Source organism: Mirounga angustirostris, unplaced genomic scaffold (assembly GCF_029215605.1).
Source record: "Mirounga angustirostris isolate CCGP_5_RB_7025 unplaced genomic scaffold, mMirAng1.0.hap1 SCAF_4, whole genome shotgun sequence".
Taxonomy (NCBI): Eukaryota; Metazoa; Chordata; class Mammalia; order Carnivora; family Phocidae; genus Mirounga; species Mirounga angustirostris.
In genome coordinates, this window is record NW_026991712.1 from 113751941 (window position 1) to 113779260 (window position 27320).

At 36.7% G+C, this 27320-nt stretch overlaps 1 protein-coding gene across 1 annotated transcript in view; it reads right to left on the reverse strand.

The window, feature by feature from the left end:
• BTBD8 (BTB domain containing 8) overlaps positions 1-27320 on the reverse strand; it is a 107593-nt gene that overhangs the window by 58191 nt on the left and 22082 nt on the right. The window contains exons 3-4 of the mRNA XM_064588821.1: positions 24535-24770; positions 19631-19748 (exon numbers count right to left, since the gene is read on the reverse strand). Of these exons, the coding sequence (XP_064444891.1) occupies positions 19631-19748; positions 24535-24770 (354 nt within the window). The remainder of the gene's footprint in view (positions 1-19630; positions 19749-24534; positions 24771-27320) is intronic.

Consider the following 27320-nt stretch of genomic DNA (forward strand, 5'->3'; position numbering starts at 1 on the left):
AGCTGAAATCAAGAGTTGGACACTTAACCAACTGAGCCACCCAGGCACCCCAATATACCTAAATATTTTGATTACTTAATTAGAACATTAATTCCAATGTCCTTATCTTTTTTATTTTTCCCCTTAAAGCTCTTTAACTTTAATAACAATTGAAACTATTTTCATGAGTAAGAGAGTAATAAATCATTTGCAAGGGAGTAGTAATAAGAAAGGCACTAGGACCATAAAGGTCCTGAGTTCAAGTTCAGAACTTACCCAATTGTGCTACAGAACAGCTCTTAGATGTGAGAAATGATAAGAAAGATATTTTCTTTTGAATTTCCATTCTATCTTTTCACATAAAATGTCCATTCATTCTTTAATTCAACAAATATCTATTGACTTCTATTTTGTGCTAGGCACTATTCTAAGTAGCACTAAATGAGATACACAGAACAACATTATATTCTAGTGGAGAATGGTATGGAAGAATGGAGAGGGACAAGGAGAAGAAAAATATGCTTCTGGCAATGGCTTACTAGGTTGTCTCAGACCAACACTCCTGAAAACAGCTAGGGAAAAAAGGGAGATACATATAGACATACACATAAATATATAGATATTTTTTTAAGAAAGCAAGAATGATTTGAAGGTATCAGAAAGGTACCATCCTGGTAGATTTTGAGACAAATTATAAGAGAGAAGACAAAAAAGCTGACCCAAGTATTTTAGGTAACTTTTTCCATTGAAGCAATTGCCAATATCTCTGATGAACGTAGATGCAAAAAACCTTCCTTAACAAAATATTAGCAAACCACATTCAACAATACATTAAAAAAAAAATCATTCATCATGATCAAGTGGGATTTATTACTGAGATGCAAATGGAAGGGTGGTTCAGTAACTGCAAATCAATCAAAGCGATATATCACATCAACAGAAGAAAGGATAAAAACCATATAATCATTTCAATAGATGCAAAAAAAGCATTTGACAAAGTAAAACATCCATTCATGATAAAAACCCTCAAGAGAGTAGGTTTAGAGGGAACATACCTCAACATAAGGGCCATATATAAAAAACACACAGCCTTCATCATACTCAATGGTGAAAAACTGAGAGCTTTCCCCTAAGGTCAGGAACAAGACAAGGATTCCACTCTCACTACTTTTATTCAACATAGTACTGGAAGTCCTAGCCACAGCAATCAGACAAGAAAAAGAAATAAAAGCCATCTGTATTAATGAGGAATAAATAAAACTGTCACTATCTGCAGATGACGTACTATATATAGCAAACCCTAAAGACTCTGCCAAAAACCTACTAGAACTGATAAATGAATTCAGTAAGGTCACAGGACATATAATCAATATACAGAAATTCAATGCATTTCTATACATAATGAAGTATCAGAAAGAGAAATAAGAAAACAATCCCATTTATAATTGTAGCAAAAATAATAAGATACCTAGAAATAAACCTAACCAAAGAGGTTAAAGACCTGTACTCTGAAAACTATAAAACACTGATAACAGAAAATGAAGACAATGGAAACAAATGGAAAGATTCTCCATGCTCATGGATTGGAAGGACAAATATTCTTAAAATGTCTATACTACCCAAAGCAATCTACAGATTTAATGCAATCCCTATCAAAATACCAACAGCATTTTTCACTAAATTCAAGCAAATAATCTTAAATGTGTGTGGAACCACAAAACACCCCAAACAGACAAAGCAATTCTGAAAAAGAACAAAACTGGAGATATCATAATCCCAGATTTCAAGATATACTATAAAGCTGTAGTAATCAAAACAGTATGGTACTGGCAAAAAATAGACAAATACATCAATGTAACAGAATAGAGAACCTAGAGATAAACCCATGATTAATCTGGACAGGATTAATTTTCAAAAAGAGAGTCTCTTCAACAAATGGTGTTGGGGAAATGGGACAGCTACAAGCAAAAGAATGAAACTGGACCACTTTCTCACACCATACACAAAAATAAACTCAAAATGTATTAAGGACCCTCCCCAATGTCTATCACCCAGCCACCCCAAATACATTATATGTTAAAAAAAAAAAAAAGAAGAAGATAGTAGGAAGGGAAAAATGAAGGGGGGGAATCGGAGGGGGAGATGAACCATGAGAGACTATGGACTCTGAGAAACAAACTGAGGGTTCTAGAGGGGAGGGGGGTGGGGGGATGGGTTAGCCCAGTGATGGGTATTAAGGAGGGCACGTATTGCATGGAGCACTGGGTGTTACATGCAAACAATGAATCATGGAACACTACATCAAGAACTAATGATGTAATGTATGGTGATTAACATAACATAATAAAATAAAATTTAAAAAATTAAAATTAAAAAAATGGATTAAGGACCTAAATGTGAGACCTGAAACCATAAAAATCCTAGAAGAGAGCACAGGCAGTTAATTATTCTGACATTGGACATAGCTACATTTTTCTATATATGTTTCCTAAGGCAAGAGAAACAAAAGCAAAAATAAACTATTGGGACTACATCAAGATAAAATTCTTGTGCACAGCAAAGGAAACAATCAACAAAACTAAAAGACAACCTATGGAATGGGAGAAGATATTTGCAAATGACATATCCAACAAACAGTATACAAAATATGTAAAGAACTTATACAATTCAACACCAAAAAAGCAAACAATCCAAGTTAAAAATGAACAGAAGACATGAACAGACATTTCTACAAAGAAGACATATAGATGGCCAACAGATACATGAAAAGATGCTCAACAGCACTCATTAGCAGGGAAATACAAATCAAAACCACGATGATATATCACCTCACACTTGTCAGAATGGCTAAAATAAAAAACATGAGAAACAACAAGTGTCAGCAAGGATATGCAGAAAAAGAACCTCATGCACTGTTGATGGGAATACAAGCTGGTACAGCCATTGTGGAAAATAATATGGAGGTTGCTCAAAAGTTAAAAATAGGACTACCTTACAATCCAGCAATTACTCTAGTAGGTATTTACCCAGGAATACAGAAATACTAATTCAAAGGGATACAGGCACCCCAATGTTTACAGCAGTATTATCTAAAATAGCCAAATTATAGAAGCAGCCCAAGTTTTCACTGATAGATGATGAATGGATAAAGAAGCGATATATTTATAATATATATAAAAGGAATGACGTCTTACCATTTGCAACTACATGGATGGAGTGAGACACCGTAACAGTAAGTGAAATAAGCCAGTTGGAAAAAGACAAATACTGTATGATTCCACTCATATGTGGAATTTAAGAAACAAAACAAAGGGAAAAAAGACACAAACCAAAAAGCAGACTCTTAACTATAGAGAACAAACAGATGGCTACCAGAGGGCAGGAAGGGAGGAGGATGGGTGAAGTAGGTGAGGGGGATTAAGAGTACACTTACCATGATGAGCACTGAGTAATATACAGAATTGTTGAATCACTATATTGTACACCTGAAATTAATATAACACTGTATGATAACTACAGTGAAAATAAAATTTTTAATTTTTAAAAACCAAAAAAACTCATCAAATTGGATTTTGATTATATGTGAATTCTAAACATAATAAACTGCAAAAAAAAAGAATAAAAATAAAACCTACTTAACAAAGAAAATTACAGGCCAAGATGACTTCTCCAGTAAAGTCAAACATTTAAGGAAGATATAAAATCAATCTTCCTCAAATAAATTTTTATTAAAAATCAAATATAAATAAAATAGAAAAAAAAAAACAAGAAGAAATACTTTCCAACTCATTTTATGAAGTCAACATAATCTTGAGACCTAAACTTAACAAGGATACTACAAAAAAAGGAAAATTATGGGTCGACTTCTCTCAGAAACATAGATGCAAATATATTCAACAAAATATTAGCAAACTGAACCCAGCAATAAATACATTGAATAAAATATCATAATCAAGTTGAAATTATTATAGGAATGCAAGATTGCTTTAACATTTCAAAATCAAGCAATATAATTTAGCACATTAACAAAATAAAGGAGAAAAATTGTGATCACTGAAACAGATGCAGAAAAGCATTTGACAAAATTCAACACCAATTTATGATTTTAAAAATTTAGGCAATTCCAATCAAAATTTCAGAAAGCTATTTTGTAGATATTGACAAAGTGATTCTAAAATTTATATGGAGGGGCGCCTGGGTGGCTCAGTTAGTTAAGCGTGTCTTCGGCTCAGGTCATGAACCCAGGGTCCTGGGATGGAGCCCCATGTGGGGCTCCCTGCTCAGTGGAGAGCCTGCTTCTCCCACTCCCTCTGCCCCTCCCCCTACTTCGTGCACACATGTACTCTCTCTCTCTCACTCATTCTTGCTCTATCTCAAAGTCTTTAAAAAAATAAAATAAATAAAATTTATATGTAAAGGCAAGAACCAAAAATAGCCAATACAAAACTGGAAAGAAGAACAAAGTTGGAGGATTCCAACTACCTGATTTCAAGAGAAACTATATAGTATTCAAGACAGCATGTATTTTTGAAAGAAGAGACACACAGATCAGAGGCCAGAAATAGATCTACACTAATATAGTTAACTGAGTTTTGACAAAAGCACCATGGCAATTCAGTGAAGAAAGGATGGTCTTTTCAACAAATGGTTCCAGAACAATCTGACATCCACTCGCAGAAACTCTTTAACTTACACAAAAGTTAACTCAAAATTGATCAGAGGTCTAAATATAAAATACAAAACCCTAAACTTCCAGAAGAAAACATAGGATCTTGGATTTAGTGATGAGTTTAGATACAATATTAAAGTACAATCTATAAAAGAAAAAACTGATAAGTTGGATTCTATTATAATTAAAAACTTTAGCCTGGCAACTACAGTCAGTAATATTTTATTGTGTATTCGAAAGTTGCCAAAAAAATAAATCTTAAAAGTTTTCATCATAAGGGAAAAAATTTTTTTGTAACTTTGTATGGTGATGGATGGTAATTAGACTTAGTGTGGTGATCACTATGTACACAAATATTGAATGATAATGTTGAACGCCTGAAACAAATACAATATGAGAATTTTAACTCAACAAAAAAGTTAAAAACTTTTGCTCTGTAGAAGGCACCGCTAAGAGAATGAAAAGACAAGGCTTGGGGAGGAAATATCTGCAAATCACAAAGATAAAGGACTTCTGTCCAAAATATAAAGAACTCTTAAAACTCAACATTTGACAACAAACAACCCAATTTAAAATGAGCAAACGATATGAACAAAAAACTCCCAATGATATACAGATGGCAAATAATCATGTGAAAAGATCCTCAAGATCCTCTGTCAATAGGGAAAAGTAAAATGAGAGCACCTGGCTAGCTTGGTCGGTAGAGCATGTGACTCTTGATCTCAGGGTTGTGAGTTCAAGCCCCATGTTGGGCATGGAACCTACTTAAAATTTTTAAAAAGTTAAAAAAAAAAAAAGGAAAATGAGATTCCAGTACACAGAATGACTGAAATTTCAAAAAGTGACAATATCAATTACTGATGAAGATGAGGACCAAAAGGAACTCTCACTCACTGCTAGTAGAAATACAAGTGGGGGGGCACCTAGGTGGCTCAGTCGGTTGAGTGACCGAATCTTGATTTTGGCACAAATCATGATTTCAGGGTCGTAAGATCGAGATCCACATCAGGGGAGCCTGCTTAAGATTCTCTCTCTCTCCCTCTGCCCCTCCCTGACCTCCCGCTCATGGTATGGAAAGGAAGGAAAGGAAGGAAGGAAGGAAGAAAAAGAAAGAAAAGAAAGAAAAGAAAGAAAGGAAGGAAGGAAGGAAGGAAGGAAGGAAGGAAGGAAGGAAGGAAGGAAGGAAGGAAGGAAGGAAGAAAGAAAGAAAGAAAGAAAGAAAGAAAGAAAGAAAGAAAGAAAGAAAGAAAGAAAGAAAGAAAGAAAGAAAGAAAGAAAGAAAGAAAGAAAGAAAGAAAGAAAGAAAGAAAGAAAGAAAGAAAGAAAGAAAGAAAGAAAGAAAGAAAGAAAGAAAAAGAAAGAAAGAAAGAAATGCAAGTGGTACAGCCACTTCTAAAGATAGTCTGGCAGTTTCTTACCAAACTGAACATAATCTTACCATATGATCTGACAATCACACTCCTGGGTATTTAACCAGCTGATCTGAAAATTATGTCCATCAAAAACTTGCACATAGGGGCGCCTGGGTGGCTCAGTTGGTTAAGCGACTGCCTTCGGCTCAGGTCATGATCCTGGAGTCCCAGGATGGAGTCCCGCATCGGGCTCCCTGCTCGGCAGGGAGTCTGCTTCTCCCTCTGGCCCTCCTCCCTCTCATGCTCTCTGTCTCTCATTCTCTCTCTCTCAAATAAATAAATAAAATCTTTAAAAAACAAAACAAAACAAAAAAACCTTTAAAAAAAAAACTTGCACATAAATGTTTATAACAACTTTATTCAAAATCACCACATCTAAGGCAACCATAATGTCCCTCAATAGGTGAATCAATAAACTGTGATACATTCTTTACAACAGAATATTACTCAGTGATAAAAAAAAAAAAAAGGAATTAGCTCTCAAGCCACACAAAAACATGGATGAATCTTAAATGCAGGGGCGCCTGGGTGGCTCAGTTGGTTAAGCATCTGCCTTCGGCTCAGGTCATGATCCCAGGGTCCTGGGATCGAGCCCCACATTGGGCTCCTTGCTCAGCAAGGAGCCTGCTTCTCCCTCTCCCTCTGCCTGCTGCTCCCCCTATTTGTGCTCTTTTTGTTAAATAAATAAATAAAATCTTAAAAAAAAACAAACTTAAATGCATATTGCTAAGCAAAAGAAACCAGTCTAAAAAGGCTACATACTGTTTGATTGCATTATATGACATTCTGGAAAAGTTATAACTGTGAAGACAGTTTAAAAAATTACCAGAAATTTGGAGAGGGCATCAATTACAGGGAAGTTTTAGTTGAAATTATTCTGTATAATACTGTAATGGTAGATGTAGGACAATATGCATTTATAAAAACCCATAAAACTTTACAGCACAAATGAACCTTAATGTACATAAATTAAAACAAAAACACTTTGGAGGAGGTCAGGGGACCCTAGGGTGAAATGAAGACTGTGACAAAAGAATCTAACTGCATACAAATATATGAAATAACCTCACTGAAGGGACTGGAAAAGAAAGGTCCTGGCCTAAATAACCTTGGAAATGAGTACAGACTATAAGAAAAGGCAAAGGAACATTATACTCAAGTTGGTGAAGTTATTTCCCATGAAGCAGGGATTAACAATTCTGAAACCATTACACATGAATACTGGAATTGAAGAATCAAGTACTAGATATAAGAGGATGAAAGCCAAGTTTGTCACTGCTATAGAAGATTACAGATGAGTAAGGGGGTAGACTAGGATGAGCTATGTGGTGACAGATTAGTGTTGGAGACATCAATATGAATTTATATTTAGTTTAATATAAAGATGGATTCAGAGGGCGCCTGGGTGTCTCAGTTGGTTAAGCATCTGCCTTCGGCTCAAGTCATGATCTCAGGGTCCTGGGATCAAGCCCTGCACTGGGCTCCCTGTTCAGTGGGGAGACTGCTTCTCCCCCTCCCTCTGCTGCTCCCCCTGCTTGTGCGCTCTCTCTCTCTCTCTCTGTGTCAAGTAAATAAATAAAATCTTTAAAAAAAAGATTGATTCATATAGAAATATTTATAGCTATGTGCATATATGCAGGTTAGTGTATATATATACATATATATTCTTTGCTCTGTCAGCTCAGTGACCTAAAAGAAACAGCAACAAGCACACCCAGTATCCAGATATTAGTTTCTAATACCATCAGAATAAAAGAACCAGGGTTCATTAGAGAAATGGTTGGTTCGAGGGCAGATGAGCTTAGAGCATTTTTAGTGTCAAAAATACCACACACACACACACACACACACACACAAAATGATGTGGGGGATTGTCAAAGGGACATAAGAACAAATTGGAAGGGCTCCTGTAGCTAAAGCTGGAACAATTTCAGCAACAAAATAAATAAGCCAAAGTACAAAATAAGCAAAAGTACAAACCAAGCACAGAATATAAGTCCAAGTACAAAATAAATATTAATCCATACGATAATCCATACGATACACAGATATGACTGAATAAATAAATGGGGAGAAAGAGGCAAATTTCTTGTGCAAAAGAATTCCAAATAATTTAGATAGATACTATTCCATCAAGAAGGTGAGCCATAACTCCCATTCCTTAAGTGTGGACTATATACAGTTACTTCTTTCCAGAGAGTACAGTGTGCAATTGGGAGATGGGTTGGAAGTAACTTTGGGGATGGTGATGGGAATAACTTTACAGTGCAAAAATCAAACAAAAACTACCTTAGCCAGGTGATCAAGGTTAACATAAACAGTGATAAGTCTAATGATGATTACATGTACCCATGAAATGATGTAATAAGAATGACATTTTATCCTTTTGAACTTTCTCACCAAAACCTATAACCTATTTAATGATGAAAAAAATCAGATAAACTCCAATTGAGGAACATTTCTACAAAATACTTGCCCAGAGCTCAAACTGTCAAGGTCATCAAAAACAAGTAAATTCTATGAAGATGTTAGAGCCAAGAGAAGCCTAAGGAGACATGACCACTAAATGTAATGTAAAATTCAGATGGGACCCCAGGGGAATAAAGGACACCAGGCAAAAACTAAAGAATTCTGAATAAACTATGGACTTTAGTTAATGATAATGTCTCAGTGTTGGTTCATTAATTGTAACAAATGTACTATTCTAAATGTATATATAAGATATTGATAATATGGGAACTGAGTGTGGAGGCATACGAGAATTCTCTGTACTCTTCCCAGTTTTTCTGTAAATTTAAAATTGTTCTAAGAGGGGCGCCTGGGTGGCTCAGTCGTTGGGCGTCTGCCTTCGGCTCGGGTCATGGTCCTGGGATCAAGCCCCGCATCGGGCTCCCCGCTCCGCGGGAAGCCTGCTTCTCCCTCTCCCACTCCCCCTGCTTGTGTTCCCTCTCTCGCTGTGTCTCTCTCTGTCAAATAAATTTTTAAAATCTTAAAAAAAATAAAAAAATAAAATTGTTCTAAGAAATAAAGTATATTAAGAAAAAAATTAGGGATTCTTCTTCCACTTTTGAAAGATAGCTTTTCTGGGGCGCCTGGGTGGCTCAGTTGTTAAGCATCTGCCTTCAGCTCAGGTCATGATCCCAGGGTGCTGGGATCAAGTCCCACATCGGGCTCCCTACTTGGCAGGTACTCTGCTTCTCCCTCTCCCTCTGCCTCTCCCCCTGCTGTGCTCTTTCTCTCTCTCTCAAATAAAATCTTAAAAAAAATAAAAAAATAAAAATGAAAGCTTTTCTATATTAACAAGTAGAAAAGTGATTAAAAGAATAAAATATGACACTGGGGGAAAAAGGAAGTACAGGACTGATCCTTAAGAGAAGGAAAACCAATGAGGTAAGCCCTACAGTCATGATGCTTTTTCTTCCTAGAAACAATTTCTAGATTATGGCATAGGGAGGACAAACACAAGAAGAGCCTGGTTGTCTTACTGAGCTCAGAAGACTAATATAGGAGCTTCAGGAGGATGAGTCAGCTGGAATTTATGAGACATAGTACTATGGAAGAGGGAGTTATGAGAAAAAGAGCTCCAGAAATTAGAGGAATTAGGTTTTGTCTGAATATAATCTCAACATATATAGGGTAAAGCTCCATGAAGCCAGGCAAAGAATAAAGGCCAGGGAGCTGGCCAACATTCAAGTTCCTTCCAGCCAGAATTGAATACTTGGAGCACTAAGGAAGCTCCCAGAAGGGTGACATCCCAGTAGACGAGCTATATAACATTTAGAGCAAAGGCAACACTAGATCCACCTTAACAAAATTTAAAAACAAGTCTCAAAGATAAAGCTGATCCACGATAACTAAATTACCTGCTAAAACATACTTCAACACTTTTAGACAACAAAATTCAAACACTCAACAATATAACATCCAGTATGTAATAAAAAATTCTAGGTATTTAAAGAAGTAGCAAATGTTAATTATAAAGGGAGAAAAAGCAGTCAATAGAAGCAGACCCAGAAATGAAAGAGATGATGGAATTAGCAGACAAAGCATTTTTTTTTTTTTAAGAGAAAGAGAGCAAGTAAGTGCACATGAGTGGGGAGGGAGAGAGGGAGAGAGAGGCATGTTGTGTTAGCAGGCATGAAAACAACATTAATCTGGTTGTACATCTCCATCAGAGCTCCTGGGTGATCAGGTGCATTGTCAATGAATAGCAATATTTTAAAAGAAACCTTTTTTTCTGAGCAGTAGGTCTCAATGAGAGTTAGTCTGTCCTTTGTAGCTCTGAAAACAGGCACTGACTTCTCCTCTCTAGCCCAGAAGGTTCTAGATTGCACTGTATCTTTTTTTTTTTAGTCTCAAATTTTTATTTAAATTCCAATTAGTTGACATATAGTATAATATTAGTTTCAGGAGTAGAATTTAGGGATTCATCACTTACATATACAACCCAGTGCTCATCACAACAAGTGCCCTCCTTAATATCCATCATCCATTTAACCCATCCTCCACCGACCTCCCCTCTAGTAATCCTCAGTTTGTTCTCTATAATTAAAAAGAGCCTTTTCCTGGTTTACCTCTCTTTTTTTCCCATGTTCACCAGTTTCACTTCTTAAATTCCACATGAGTCAAATCATATGGTATTTGTCTTTCTCTGACTTATTTCGCTTAGCGCCATACTCCAGCTCCATCCATGTCGTTGCAAATGGCAAGCTTTCATTCTTTTTGATGGCTGAGTAATATTCCATTGTGTATATATACACCACATCTTCTTTATCCATTCATCAGTCAATGGACATTTGGGCTCTTTCCATAATTTGGCTATAGTTGATAATGCTGCCATAAACATTGGGGCACATGTGCCCTTTCAAATCTGTATCTTTGTATCCTTTGGGTAAATACCTAGTAGTGCAATTGCTGGATCATAGAGTAGTGCTATTTTTAATTTTGAGGAACCTCTATACTGTCTTCCAGAGTGGCTGCACCAGTTTGCATTTTAACCAAGAGTGTAAGAGGGTTTCCCTTTCTCTGCATCTGCACCAACATCTGCTGTTTCCTGGACTGTTAATTTTAGCTATTCTGACAGGTATGAAGTGGTATCTCATTGTAGTTTTGATTTGTATTTTCCTGATGATGAGTGATGTTGAGCATCTTTTTATGTGTCTGTTAGCGATCTGTGTCTTTGGAAAAATGCTGATTCATGTCTTCTGCCCATTTCTTAACTGGATTATTTGTGGGTTTTTTTGGAGTTGAATTTGATAAGTTCTTTATAGATTTTGGATATTAACTCTTTATCAGGTATGTCATTTGCAAATATGATTGCATCTTCTTCCAATAGAATAAAATCTGTGAAAATCTGTGGTTTAGTGTAGCCACCTTCATGAATTATCTTAGCTAGATCTTCTGCATAACTTGCTGCAGCTTCTACATCAGCACTTGGTACTTCACCTTGCACTTTTGTTATGAAGGCAATTTCTTTCCTTCAACCTCATGAACCAACCTCTGCTTGCTTCAAAAATTTCTTCTGCAGCTTCCTCACTTCTTTTAGTCTTCACAGAATTAAAGAAAGTTAGGGCCTTGCTCTGAATTAGGCTTTGGCTTAAGGGAATGTGATGGCTGGTTTGAGCTTCCATCCAGACCACTAAAACTTTCTCCATACCAAAAATAAGGCCGTTTTGCTTAACATTTGTTTGTTCACTGAAGTAGTACTTTTAATTTCCTTCAAGAACTTTTCCTTGGCATTCACAACTTGGCTAAGTGTTTGGCACAAGAGGCCTAGCTTTCAGCCTGTCTTGGCTTTCAGCATGCCTTCCTCACCAAGCTTAATTATTTCTAGCTTTTGATTTAAAGTGAGAGATGTGCAACTCTTCCCTTCACTTGAATACTTAGAGTCCATTGTAGGGTTATTAACTGGCCTAATTTCAATACTGTTGTGTCTCAGGGAATAGGGAAGCCTGAGGAGAGGGAGAAAGATGAGGGAATGGCTGACTGGGAAAGAAGTCAGAACAAACATAACACGTATCAATTAAGTTGGCCATGTTATATGGGTGCAGTTCATGGCACCCCAGGACAATTACAATAATAACATCAAAGATCACTGATCACAGGTCACCACAACAAATATAATAAAGAAAAAATTTGAAATATTGCAAAAATCATCAAACTGTGACACAGAGACATGAAGTCAGCAAATGCAGTTGGTAAAGTGGCACTGATAGACTTGTTTGTTGCAGGGTTGCCATGAACCCTCAATTTGTAAAAAACAATAACAACAACAAAAACCATACTATCTACAAAGCACAATAAAGCCAAATGCAATAGAAGGAGGTATGCCTGTATAAATATATAGCACGACATAACTTCCAAGTGTGGCAGCCTCTGATCTTTGACTGCATAACTGACCAGTGGCCCCAGTAGAGCACTCTGCATTCAGTAATACATGGGTCCCAAGGCCACTTTCTCACAGGCTGTTCCCTGCCAGTGACGAGCACATCAGGGACACTAGGCAGGCTTATTTCAGAGAGACAGGGCCTTTTCTGATGGGTGACTTTGGCCTGGGGACTTTCTAACAGTCTGCTGATTTTCCTCAGAACTGCACTGCAGCCTAAGAAGCTACTACTCAAGCTTCCTTCTTTCCCCTTCTCCTTCCATCACGGTCAGATCAATACTGCAGTTTGACAGCTCCTTCAGTCACCTCTGGATTCCTTTCCATGTTCTCTCACATGCGTTTACCCTAACACATTTCTTGCAAGTCTAACCTCCATCTCATGTCTGCTTCTCTGAAGATTTGCACTAACACAGCATGCTATTTCCATTTAAGTAAGATTAAAAGCATCTGAGACTTAAATAATTGCCCTGACTTTAGGACAGAAACTTAGAAAACATTCTTACTTAATAAGGATACAAGCCGGGGGCCTGGGTGGGCTCAGCTGGTTAAGCGACTGCCTTCTGCTCAGGTCATGATCCTGGAGTCCCAGGATCAAGTCCCACATCGGGATCCCTGCTCGGCAGGGAGCCTGCTTCTCCCTCTGACCCTCCCCCCTCTCATGTGCTCTCTGTCTCTCTCATTCTCTCTCAAATAAATAAATAAAATCTTAAAAAAAAAAAAAAAAGGATACAAGCCTCAGTTTAAAAAAAATAATGCTGTAGGGGGCGCCTGGGTGGCTCAGTCAGTTAAGCATCCGACTCTGGATCTCAGCTCAGGTCTTGATCTCAGGGTCGTGAGTTCAAGCCCCATGTTGGGCTCTACACTGGGCGTGGAGCCCACATTTAAAAAAAAGTGCTATAAATGGCATGGTATATTAAAAATCTTTGCCAGATTTTTCATTTTTCAATATGCCAAAAACCATTTTCTCCTTTCGATTAAATTTAATCTCAACTGACAAGGCTGCTTCTGGCTCTGTCAAGATGCCCTAATTTCCCCCTTGCTCTTGCTTTAGTACATTGCTTGCTATTCAATACTTCCTGATGTTAGCTGAACTAGATTCACTACTCCAGGCAGAATAATGGCCTGGATTACTCAGAGAAGCTCTAAAGAAGGAACTTTTTACTAGGACTGTTTTGTTTTGTTTTGTTTTTTAAGTACTCTTGCTCCAAGAATACTTTTTAAACTTTTAATTCTATATAACTAAATAAAGGTTAAACCCAGGGTAGTGAATCCAAACTTTTTATAGAGCTGTGACTATACCCATTGCACTTCTTTGCAAACATCTTAGAGAACATAAACTTTAAGAGCTTTTTCTTAAGACATCCATTTTGACATCCATTGATTATAGCTTTCATAAGATTAGCCTTTCCTAAGTTAAAAAATTATTTGCAACGTGTAATGGATGCCCTCTTTAGAACTGACAGTTTTTGGTTAATCAAAAAAATTGAGAGAATTTAAAAAATTATTTGTGTATATCATAATCATTTTATAATAACTTAAAAATAAATATGGAGGGGCACTTGGGTGGCTCAGTCGTTAAGCGTCTGCCTTCGGCTCAGGTCATGGTTCCAGGGTCCTGGAATCGAGCCCCACATCAGGCTCCCTGCTGGGCAGGAAGCCTGCTTCTCCCTCTCCAACTCCCCCTGCTTGTGTTCCCTCTCTCACTATGTGTCTATTGGTCAAATAAATAAATAAAATCTTTTAAAAATATAAATATGGAAAAGGACAGCATAGGAAATATAGTCAGTAATATTGTAATAACTGTGTATGGGGACAGTGGTAACTGTATTTATTGTGGTGAACATTGCATAATGTATAAGTTGTCAAATCACTGTTATGCACTTGAAACTAGTATTATATGTCAACTATACTTCAGTTAAAAAAAAAATCATTTTACTGAGCATTAAAACAACTCCAGAAATTCCAAATCAGATAGGTGGAAGTATGCTAAAAAAACTTCCATACTCTTTATGGGGAGAACACTACCAGTATCCACTTGATAATGACCCTAACTTCTTGCAGGGAATAAGCAGTCTCAAAAAAACCTCTCTACCCCTAACACTGAACAATCCTTTCTCTTTTGAAATTCTCCAAACTGTTTGCTTACTCGCTTGCAGCCAGCCAATCACTGACAAATGTACCTGAAGACCAGTTAGAACGTTTCTCCCACTTCCAAAAACCATATCTCAATAAAACACCTGCCAATTATTAAAAAAAAAACAAACAACACACATATGCATTCATTCACAATCTTTCACCGTAAGGCCAATCCCTTTTTTAATGTGAGTTCACTGACTAGAGCCTCTTATTTCTCACAAAAGCTATACATATATATACATCTATAATTTCTAATTCAAATTTCTCTAAAATGAAGAATGAAATCTAAAACTTTTGCGAAGCAACTGAAGTATAGAATCATTTTAGATTTTTATAATTTCCCCTCAAACTTTTATATTGTTCATCTATACTAAATTCAATAGCAATTTTTTAAAGTGTGCCTTTTTTATTAGATCTTCACATCACTTTAGTTTCCACTGGAATGATAACTTTTTTTTTAAGTAATTTTTTAAAAGATTTATTTACCTATTTTAGAGAGAGAGAGCACAAGCGGGAGAGGGAGAGAGAATCTCAAGCAGACTCCCTGATGAGTGTGAAGTCTGACTTGGCTTGATCCTGTGACCCTGAGATCACGACCTGAGCCAAAATGAAGAGTCAGACACTTAACTGTGTTACCCAGGCGCCCCACAATAACTCTTTCATACTTCTTGTATCATTGGTTTATTTGATATTTCATTGAGTTATGCTGTGAAAATAAGAAGTTAAATGGCATTAAATAGGTTTGGGAACAACCCAAGTGACCTTTGGAAGACACAAACTCAATGACAGGACCGGAAAAGTGTAAGTACACTAGAGAAGGGCCTCCTAAGCTTTCACAGTTCTGCCTACTGTGCTGTTAGCATGTTCTATAGAGAATATGTGAAGAGCAGTTTTAGTCAAGTTCAGTTAAGGAGCTTCTACTGCAGGTGGTTTGTTTCCTTTCAGGCACCCAGAGCCTTCAGCTTTGGTTCCCCACTGCGACATCTCTCAAAGACCTGTGGCACCAAGGAATTTTATCTCTTTCCCCTCTATTATTACCACATCAAACCTCACAAGTGGACAGAGTTGACCATTTATCACTAACAAACTAATTAATACTAAGATGGTAGTGACTCACTTTATTGCATGGTAATTTGGAATTTTATTATCATTATTTCATTAAGGTTTCCTGGCAATCTTCCTGGCAAATCCCGAGTAAGAGAGCAAACTTTTTCTATAAAGGGATAGATAATATCAGATATAAATATCAGGCTTTACAGGTTACTGTTGCATATGCTTGTCTTTTTGTTGTTCTATATAAAAAGAGGGCAGTGACCAGATTTGAGCCATAGTTTGCGAAACTCCACTATAAAATCAGGTACAACAGGTAACAATGTGTCTCTCTTCCAGATACCTAATACATATTTATAGCAACTAACATTTATTGAAAGCTTATAGCGTGCCAGCTATTGTGTTTTGTGTGCATTACCTGATTCAATCCTCACAGCCATCCTATGCTATAATTACTATTATTCTTTTCATAGATAAAGAAATTGAGACTTGAAGACATTAAGCAACTTCTCAGCGATTCCATAAATGGTGGAGTCAGAATCTAAACCCAGAAAGACTGACTTCTGAATTACTAAACTATACATTTCTGAAAAAGCTTTCAGCTGAACATATAACTGATTAATACTATGGCACAAACTAGAACATTGACCTCCTGAGTGTCAATTTGCTAAATATTCAGAAAAAAACTACATTTTAAAGGGGAGTTGAACACTTTAACTTAATGAATGAAAGCCTAATGGTATAATATCAGACACTGAAATGAAAGGTATTTTGGAAAGAAAAAAAAAAGAAAGGTATTTTGGAAAGGCTATCAGATTGAGTGTCAAAGCTAAAATCAGGAATCACTGCCATGCTTTTTCAATAAAGCAGCCCCCCAAAAAATCTTAATTATGGAACACAGAAGTACAACAAACAGACTTCTTAAAAATTTAACAGATTCACAATTTCTCTCAGGAAACACTACATAATAAATAATGCCATAAAATGTGAGATCCGCAATAGGCTGCACCAGGTACAAACTTAGGGGTAGGCTGAAGAGGACAGGAGGAAATAAAGGAAAACTGAAATGTACAATATCCAGATGGTATTCATCTGGTGATTGAAAGCAATTCAGGCAGGAAAGTAATGTTACAGAGGTCTACAAAAGAGGGTAATGTATAGTAGTGTCCCAGGAAGCAATACTCAGAAAAGGAGTAACATAACTAACAACAGGATCAATGAACTCTAAGGGGTCCTCCTTTTATTATAACCCCCCCCCCAAATAAAAAGAGCTCTCTTCATTTCTCCTTTGAGTAGAAGTATTGGAGATAGACAAGGACAAAGATGTGGGAAGAGTGAAGAATATGCTTCAGAGGGGAAAAGGCCTATGTAGATGGAGAAGAGTAAAGTAAATGTGACTTTACCTGGAGGCATACTGCTATCCCATCTTTGGATTGGGGGGAAATGCAAGTGATTCAAACCACATTTCTCTGCTTGCCCCACATAAGTGATTACAGGTTGTTGCTACCATCTACACAAAAGCTTATCATCAAAGGCCTATTGCCTGGATGATTATAGCAAACACCTATATAGTCCTTTAAAATAATTTAATCCTCATAGTCACCCTGTGAGATGAGTACTTTGAGAATACCCATGTTTGATAAGGATATTAAAGCACAGAATGGTTAAACTGCCCAAATTCACAGAGCTAAAAGATGGTAGGGCTAGAATTCAAACCCAGACAGAAAGGCTCCACACACAGTTCACACACTTTTAACCACTCTGTTATAAAATAACTTCTTTGGTTTAATTGTGCCACCATAAGCAAGTGACTGACATCAGACGGTACGGCAGCATATCAAGGACTCCAGGCATTAAGCTCGGAATCAAGATAAAGACTGACAGAGCAACTAGCAACCGGAGACATAACCTTGGAAGAACCAGGTATCAGGGATGTTTATGAAGAGAGAGCATGAGAGAAAGACGGGACTCAAGAAAAGAAGAAACTACCTCATTACCACAGCAATTTGGACCTATTAAGCTAGCAAACTAAGCTCAAAATAGAGCCCTAATGTGAATGTAATTCTGATCATAAATTCTGGTATTTATGAGTATTCGCATTGATCTTTCAATAGATGAGTCCATATAATTTAAAAATTAAAACAGCCATATCACAAATGGATTTTTAGCCACATCACTAGGATAAATGCTGACACTGATCATTTAGAACAGAAGTAATTCAGAAAGTTCTGATGCTGGGTTCTAAACTACATGACATGAATGTATGTCTTCCGAACTACTGACAAAATATTCCTTAAACTGAATAATAAAATTATTATGTACTAAACAGAGAGTTATTTAAGTTTGGACTAGGAAGATAATCTTGAGATTTAGGTTTTGCCACTGTAACTCATATAAGTGTACTAACAAAGTAGAAAAACTTAAGACAGATCTTCTTAGAATATATGCTCAGGAAATTACCTTTCTAGTTAATATATACTTATTTTTTATTGCTAGGTGAACAAAATAAACCAGACATGTGAGCAAGAACTCTTCTGGAATACAAACCTAATATTCTAGATCCAGCTCCTAAAACATAGTCCACTCTCAGGCAGCACACAGAGAGGCCAAATATAGACACTGTTTGAGGATATACTGCAAATGATCACAAGGTCTTGCTTTCTCTGTATGACAATAACCTTAGGGCTCTATAAGTAAAACTTTGGTACAATGCCCCTGTGGTTTTAAGAACAACCAGAACACAAAATAAAATTAATGTATAAAATAAAATTGCATTGCCCCCCCCCCCAAAAAGAATCAAAGAAGCAAAGAAACACACATACACACGATTTGGGAAATATATATCCATGATATGGAATATATATTAATAAATCTGTATTACACCCTGTATTTTATTATATGTAATACAGATTTCATAAAAATTAGAAAAATGTGCATATGTACTTATAATTACAAAATACATGTTCCCAAGAGAAAAACTCAGATTCTGAATGGTAAATAGTCTGACTGAAACTAGTAATCCTAGAGTGTAGCAATGTACTGCTGTCAATTAACTGGCAAAGCCAATATGATTTTTGAGAGCACAAACATCACTAGTTTTGGCATGGTAGATTCCTGTAATCTAAACCCACTGCTAATTTCACTAAGATTGTGTATCCTTGAACCCAGAAGACTGGTTCTTGCCATTGCAAATAACCTGGTTCTTCCTCTTCAGGAGCACCAGAATAACTTATCAACATTCTATCTGAAACACAAAGAGAGGGAGGAAAAACACTGGGTTCCTCAGTCTTCTGGTTCCATTTCTTGTCCATTGTGAGGCCCAGCTGTATTTCTTTCCCTTGAGTTCCAAAAGAAAATCTGTATTTATTAAGATTTTTTCTTCTTTGAAGCACATTTTAGTTACTTGCAAAAAAGAACAGGCTTTAATTTGAAATCTAAAAGCCTAGAATGTCTAAGCAACCCAATTCTAAAGCATAATAATGGTTTTTAAAAAGTACATTGAAATATTAAGCCTTCTAATCAATGCTATTCATAAGAATATCTATTCTGAATCAAAGACTTTGAGCCAAAATGCAACTAGAGAAAATACATGTCATTCATGTAGAAATAATCATTTTCAATACTATAATGCCCGTGAAATTAAAAACTGCATTTAATTATATTTTCTGTGATAGTGGCTTTCAAACCTATTTTAGCAACAGAATATTTTCTTCTAATGAAATCTTAGGTTCACACCCAATACAAAGCAGAGATCTGCTCTGGTTGAAACATGTGCACATGTCTGGAAGGGGGCATGTGAGCCTGGCTGAACCTGCAGGCAGAAAACCCTGCCTGATGTCCAACCCCTTCCCCTGTCACGGGTCCCCTGAGGCATCACCATGAAACCCCTGTGACTTTTGTGAATCAGAGCTTGAAAACCACTGTGCTAGGAAGAGACAGCCACGCTTTTAAACTTTACTTGCACAACCAAGACACCAAATCAGTCAAGTGCCTATTTACCTGTGAGCTTTAAAACTTTTTCCATCAACATAAATATCAATATCTGGGCAATAATGTTTCACGTAAAGTTTCAATAAATCTTCTCCTAATTCAGATGCAGGATCCAAGTCACAATTATCTTTAAAAGAGAAAAACAAAACTAAAAAATAGTTTCTTTATTATAAATATCCAAAAATTTTGTGTTTTAATATTACTAAAGGTTTTTCCACAGTTATCTTGATTAGCTACTAAGAGAGAGCAATAGTAACTACAATATTTAACTAGTAAATTCAAAATAAAACAATTTTAAAATCATCTCTATCTTGCTTTGAAAAATAAATTTCAAGTTAATTTAAATATAAATATACCTTTGAATACAGATTTATAGTTAAATATAGGTAATATTATCACAAAATTATACACCAAAATTGAAGCCACTGAATGAATATCCGACATAGGAAGTCAGAAAATTTTCCAATTTTGATAGCCTTTTTCATTACCTTCCTATTCCTGTTCATGAGTTTTTGGTGAAAATGAAAATGACATTTGAGCCAATATATATTCAACTAAAATCAATGGGATTTATGGTGCACTTACTAGGAGTTTAGTACTATATACAGTATAGAAAAATAAAGAAAATAAATATTTTTAAAAGATTCTCTACTTCAAAAGTTTCATCATTCAGAAAGTGAGAAGTGAAATATAAAACATGTTTATATTTTAAAAATTACTACACTGTGTATCATAGCTTTGTCAGTCCAGAAACTTTAGTCAATACATCTGGTGAGAATCCGTCACTGGGGACAGATTCCCACCAACCAAATTTACAAATTTATAAATTTATATATTTATAAACCACAATGTCATCATTGGCTCTGATATCAAGAGAGATCCAGAATCCAACCACGACTCAGTATCTCCATGGCTACCACTCCAGTCTAAGCCACTATCATCTTGCACCTAGATCTCTGCAATAACTTCCCAACACATCTACCACTCTTGAGCCCAACAGAGGTATGTTTTAAAAATGTAATCCAAATCATGAGCCGTCTCAGTTCAAAACCATATGGCTCTCTCCATTTTTTTAAATAGTAAAAGCCAGTCTTACAATGATTTACCAGGCCCCACGACATCCAGCTCCTCACTATGCAGGTGGTTGGGGACTAGCCTGAGCTCTCAGAGCCTGGAGGGCCACAGCTGTCCAGGGCAGGATGACAGGGGGAAGACTGAGCATATGACTATTACCTTGCATAACAGGATAAACCTTAGTGTCAGAATTGAATTGCTGGATACTCAATTGATATTGGAGAATTAGTTGGTGTAGGGGGAAAAAACACACACATATTTTGGTGTCAGAAGTGGTCAAAGAAAAAAACCCACAGTCAGAGAAATCCCAAACTCAATGCTCCTCAAGCTCAAGTCTTCATTCCACTTTACCCTAATCTTGTTCTGCTTATACTCCAGAAGCCTGCCAAATAGTACCACCCAAACTCTCCAAAATGGCTTATAAGGAAGGTGACCACATGTCTTGGTTTGCCTGGGACAGTCCCAGTTAATGCCTGTTGCCCCAGAATAATTATTGACCACAATAATAATTCTGCACTTTTTACTCTTTCAAAAGTATCCCAATTTGGACAATAAGAAATAAGGTCATCCTTTATATAAGGCTTTCAATAATCTGGCTTCTGCTTATATCTCCAGACTCATCTCTCACTGTAACCATTCTTATCCCCTACTCCACCCTAGTCCCACAATAAACTATTTCCAGTCTTTAAAATTTGCTATGTGCCTGAGCTCTCTCTGCCTCTAAGCATGTTGTTTCCTTTGCCTGGAATACTTCTCCCCTAAATTCTTTTTGCCTGGTTAACTCCTGCTTTTTCCCCTGAGATTCAACTCAGACATCACTCCCTTCATGTAGCTTTCTCTGGATGCTAAGTCCAGGTAAAATGTGCCTTATCTGTGTCCTCATCACACTCTGTGCATAATCCATCTGACTATATCTCCTCCTAGACTGCACAACAGGAACTCTGTTTTGTTCACTCTTAAACATTCAAAACCTAATGCAAAATCAATATTCCATTTAAAAATGTGATAATTAGGGGGCGCCTGGCTGGCTCAGTCAGCAGAGCATGTGATTCTTGATCTCAGGGTTGTGAGTTCAAGCCCCATGCTGAGTGTAGAGATTACTTAAAAATAAAATCTTTAAAAAATATGTGATAATTAGAATGGCATTCCAGGAAGAAACAGCAAGTGCAAGAATACAGTTCTTTGGGGGAAACACCAAGTAATTCAGTAAGACTAGAGCTCAAAGGGTGGGAGGGCGTTGTGAAGAGAAGAAGCAGCAGAGTTCTAGGCAAGAGCCAGTTCACAAATTTCCTTATGTCACTGGAAGGAACCTGGGATTTATATTAAGGCTATGGGAAACAACTGAATTTTAATAAGGGGATTGCCATGATCAGACCTGCAGTTAACAAATATTGTTCTACACAGTATAAATGGAGGGTGGCACAATGAGAGGCCTGGCAACTAGCTGGGGTACAGATGCTCAAGAAAAATTGCAAAGACTTGAAATTAAGAAATGGTAGGAGGATAAAGAAGAGAAGTATTTAAAATATTTAAGAGAGGGGCACCTGGCTGGCTCAGTTGGAGAAGCATGAGACTCTTGATTTTAGGGTTATGAGTCCAAGCCCAATGTTGGGTGTAGAGATTACTTAAATAAGGCGCTAACTTCCTGTTGTGTGTAGGACCTGATGGATGTAAACGCCATTCACTTTGTATCCCTTGTGCCTGGAGTACAGAATCATTCCATATGTGTTTGCCCTCTAGGGGGTTATGTATCATTGGGGAGCACAGGGTCATAGAACACAGCAAGTTTCAAGGAAGGTGACATTGACAGTAGGAAAGCTTGCAAAGAAGTTAGTAAGAATCGGACAACAAGTATCTGATAAACTGGTAAACATGGGGGTTTCCATGGAGGAATGGAGAAAGTAGTTCAAAGACAGGGGGTTGAGGGGTAAATGAGCTCTTTTCACTTACATTCGCAATGTGTTTGGCCACTTTAATGGGCTACTGTGGGACTGTGGCAGAACTCTAGATGAGAGACAGGAAAAATGGGTACTAAATATCAGCTTGGCCAGCTGCTATATCTGTGTGGCCTTGAGAAAGTCCCTTATACTTATATGAGTTCTCATCTGTAAAAATCAGCCTACAGCCACTTACTTCTTAGAGTTATCTGAGACCAAATGAGATAAACTATACGAATGGATCTACCTCAAAGCTTAGAAGAGACATCCATTCATTCATTCACCATAGTTAGATACTGTTAACGTACATACAAGGATTCTAAGTGGGCTTAAGTCAGTTTGGTTATTATTATTGTTGTACTAAATATCAATAATAAAATCTTTCAGTTAACATACTTTCATATACATTCAATTCTGCTACAATGCTTGTTTTTAAAATATCAGTTTGATCTAACACAACTGATATATTAGGGAACAATTTGAACATGATGTGAAATTTTCATTTGCTTACGTGCATTTCACTTCCTTGCAGCTCATTCACAAGAAATACTAGGTCACTGCAAAAAAAACTGCACCCACCTGAACGGAACCATATAAGAATACATAAAACATACACAAACACCTTAAACATCTACCAGATACCTCAGTTCACTGCATATGTTATGACCTACATCCTCCATATCTGGTGTTACAAATTTCCATCTGATTGCAGATAACCAACTGTTGGAAGACCATTTTCAATGAATATTTTGTGTTTCTGTATGGTCTGAGGCAGAGCATACTTTTCTGGGCAGAGCGCTGGAAAATCTGGACAAAGAATGATTAAAGAACAAACATGCCTTGGAGGCTAGAGATACTGTGAGGTTCCAGAAATATTTACAGATTTTCTTCCCCTCAAAACCATTTCCCTATACTCCAGGGTGGTGAAGCTACTTTCCTCTCTCTTCACCAGGGAAGATTTATTTACCTTCCAAAGTAAAGACCCCTCCCTCCTACTCTATTTCCCTCTCTCTATCTCTATCAGATCTGCCAGCAGCCTATGAAAGTCTCCTAATTTTGGTGTTCCTCTCTTATGGTGCAATCCCACTCTACATGCAGGGTAACATCAGGCCCTCACCACTGAACCTTGCGGGGACTGGAGGTTGGGAACTTGCACTAAGATGCTCTGTAAATAATAAATAGACCAGAGATCTCAAGTTTCCTGTTAGAATATCTACCATTACTGTATCTCTGTATCATCTATACTTACATCTATCTATACTTACTCCTATGTCCTTAACATCCTCCTTCTGCCAATTCACAATAGTTCACAAGCTGCAACCTTTCTGACACCCACTTCCACAAACAAATTTAAGTTCTTTTTCAAGGTCAATTACCATATTTATTGTAGTATTTAGGTATTTCTTAACAACTTAACGTGTAAAATCATACCATTTTTATTAGATTTCTATCTTTTTAAAATGTGTCACAACAAAATTGTAATTTTTTTGTGTCATGACAAAATATAATGATTTTTATGCTGCATGTTTTTTTAAGTAATACATATATTGTGTTATAACAGAACTGAATCTATAGTCTGCTAAAGCTTCTATTGGTGTGGATCAGAATAAGGATGATGACATGTGGAGGCTTAAGAGGAGAACTGTGAATTTATTCATAATAACCCCATCTCCAATTGCTTGGGAAAACTAGGAGTTGACTATAGTATTACTTTCACTTACCCATAAAAAATTTGCTTTCACTTACTTTTATTACATTTACTTTCAATTACTTTTATTTCATTTACCTATAAGAAAGAAATCAGTAGAGTTGATTTTTGAAGTACGTTTTTCTCCAATGTATCAGAATATAGTTACTTTCATGGCATTAAAATGTATAAAAATCCACTAAAAAAAGCCTCACCAGTGGAAATTAAATTGTCCTCTCCATCACTGATATCCTCTGGAACTTCATGCTTCAGAAGAGAACAAGGAGATGACTTTTTATCTAAGAACTCTACAGATGATCTTCCATCATTGTTGGTGCACTTTCCAAAGCTGAAGTCATATCTCTTTTGTGGTACTCCCCTCTCTACTATCTTTTTCCTAAGAATTTCCTCTTCATAGTTTTTTAGGCTTCTGTTTGATGAATATACAATTCTAAAAGAAAATGTAAAATAATAATGAAAATAATGTTGGTGATTCTTAAAAGCTAGTTTCCCAAGTGCTACTTTCATATAATACAACTATATAATTTTAAAACCATTTTTATCTGGACTAACTGGAAAAAGATCTCAAATAGCAGAAAGTTTTAAAAGTAGTCTATGAAATATTTTAATGTTAGAAAGGAATATACAATGCCATCAAACTAGATAACCTAGATAAAATGGACAATTCTTAGAATGACATACACTACCACCTGACTTAAGAAGAAACAGTATCTGAGCAGACCTATACCAACTACAGAGATTGAATTAGTAATCAAAAACTTCCTACAACATAAATCCAGGACAGGTGGCTTCACTGGTGAACCTACCAAATGTTTAAAGAAATGACACCAATCCTTCACAAACTTTTCCAAAAAATAGAAAACAGAACACTTCTTAACACATTCTGAGGCCATTACTATCCTGATACAAAAGCAGACAAAGACACCATAAGAAAAGAAAACCATAGACTAATATTTCTTATTAATATAGTTGAAAAAAAAATTCCTTAGCAAAGTAATAGCAAACTGAATCTAGCAACATATAAAAGGATTATAAACCATGACCAACTGGGGTTTATCTCAGGAATTCAAGGGTAGCTAAACAAATGAAAATCAATGTTATACATCACATGCTATTGTCTGAATGTTTGTAGACCCTCAAAATTTGTATGTTGAAACCTAAAGCCCAGTGTGATATAAGGTAGGAGGTGAGGCCTTTGAGAGGTTACTTAGGTGGAGCCCTCATGAATGGGATTAGTGCCCTTATAAAAGAGGCTCCGAAAAGATCCCTCACCTCCTTCCACCATGTGAGGGCACAGTGAGAAGTCAGCATCTACAACCCGGAATAGGGTCTTCACCAGACAGAATCCTACCATGCTGGCACTCTGGTCTTGGACTTCCACACTCCAGAACTGTGAGAAATAAATTTTTGTTGTTTATAAGCCATCCAGTCTGTAGTATTTTTTTAGAGCAGCCCAAAGACATCATAAAACCTTTTAAATTTAGTCCTCTTAGTAGGACTAAGACACCATATCAACAGGACAAAAACCACATGATCACCTCAATAGATGCAGAAAAAGCATTTGACAAAATCCAACACCCTGTCATGATGAAACACTCAAAAAACTTGGAATAGAAGGAATGTCCTCAACCTGATTAAGAACATCTATGAAAAACCCACAGCTAACATCATATTTAATGGTACAAGACTGAAAACTTTCCTTCTAAGATCAGAAAGGATGCCTGCCTGTTCTCATTACTTCTATTCAACATTTAACTGGAGGCTCTAGCCAGGGGATTAGGCAAGAAAAAGAAATAAAAGGCATCTGAATTGGAAAGGAATAACTAAAGCTATCTCTATTTACAAATGACAAACTTGTATATAGAAATCCTTGGAAACCCACCCCAAAACCTATTTGTTAAACAAGTTCTACAAGGTTGCAGGATACAAGATCAATATGCAAAAATCAATTATATTTCTAAATACTAGAAATCAACAGTCTAAAAGGAAATTAGAAAATAGTACCATTTACAATAACATCAAAAAAATACTTAAGAATATATTTCACAAAAAAAGCATAACACTTATACATTCAAAGCTATAAAACAATGCTGCAAGCAATTATATAAAGGGAAACACATTCTAGATGATTTAAGATTAAGAAGGCAATACTCTCTGAATTGCTCTACAGATTCTATTCAATGCAGTATCTATCAAAATTCAACTACTTTTCTGCAGAAATGGAAAAGTCAGTCCTCAAATTCAAATAGAAATGCAAGGGACCTAGGGGCGCCTGGGTGGCTCAGATGGTTAAGCGTCTGCCTTCAGCTCAGGTCATGATCCGTGTCCTGGGATCAAGCCTTGCATCAGGCTCCTGGCTCAGCGGGGAGCCTGCTTCTCCCTCTCCCTCTGCCTCTGCCTCTCCCCCTTTGACTGCTCTCTCTCTTTCTCTCTGTATCTCTGTCTCAAATGAATAAATAAAATCTTTAAAAAAAAAAATGCAAGGGACCCAGAACAGTCAAAACAATCTTGACAAAGAACAAAGATGGAAGATTCATACTTCCCAAATTCTAAGCTTCCTACAAAGCTACGGTCATCTGCACTGTGTGGTACTGGCATGAGGATAAACATATAGATCAGCAGAACAGAACTGAGTGCATAGAACTACATATATGGGCAACTAACTTTTGACAACAGTGTGGTGATATTGTGATTTATAACATGAAATATATATTTGGCTTTTGCCCACTGTTCCTGGCACATATCTCCTAAAACCCTTGTAATTTCCTATGCAAGAGTCATAGGGACATTTTTGCTATAATGCTTAGCTTTGTTCCCAACTCCTGAAATAGCTCCAGGGCGATAGAAGTGGAATGGATGGCTCTTCTTATTCATAACAAGCCCTTTGAACCACAGCAGAGTTTACATTAATGAGCTAGGTGACATTTGGAAAGCCCCCAAGGATGGGGCTGCTTGGCAAGAGAGTTTGAATTAATCATCA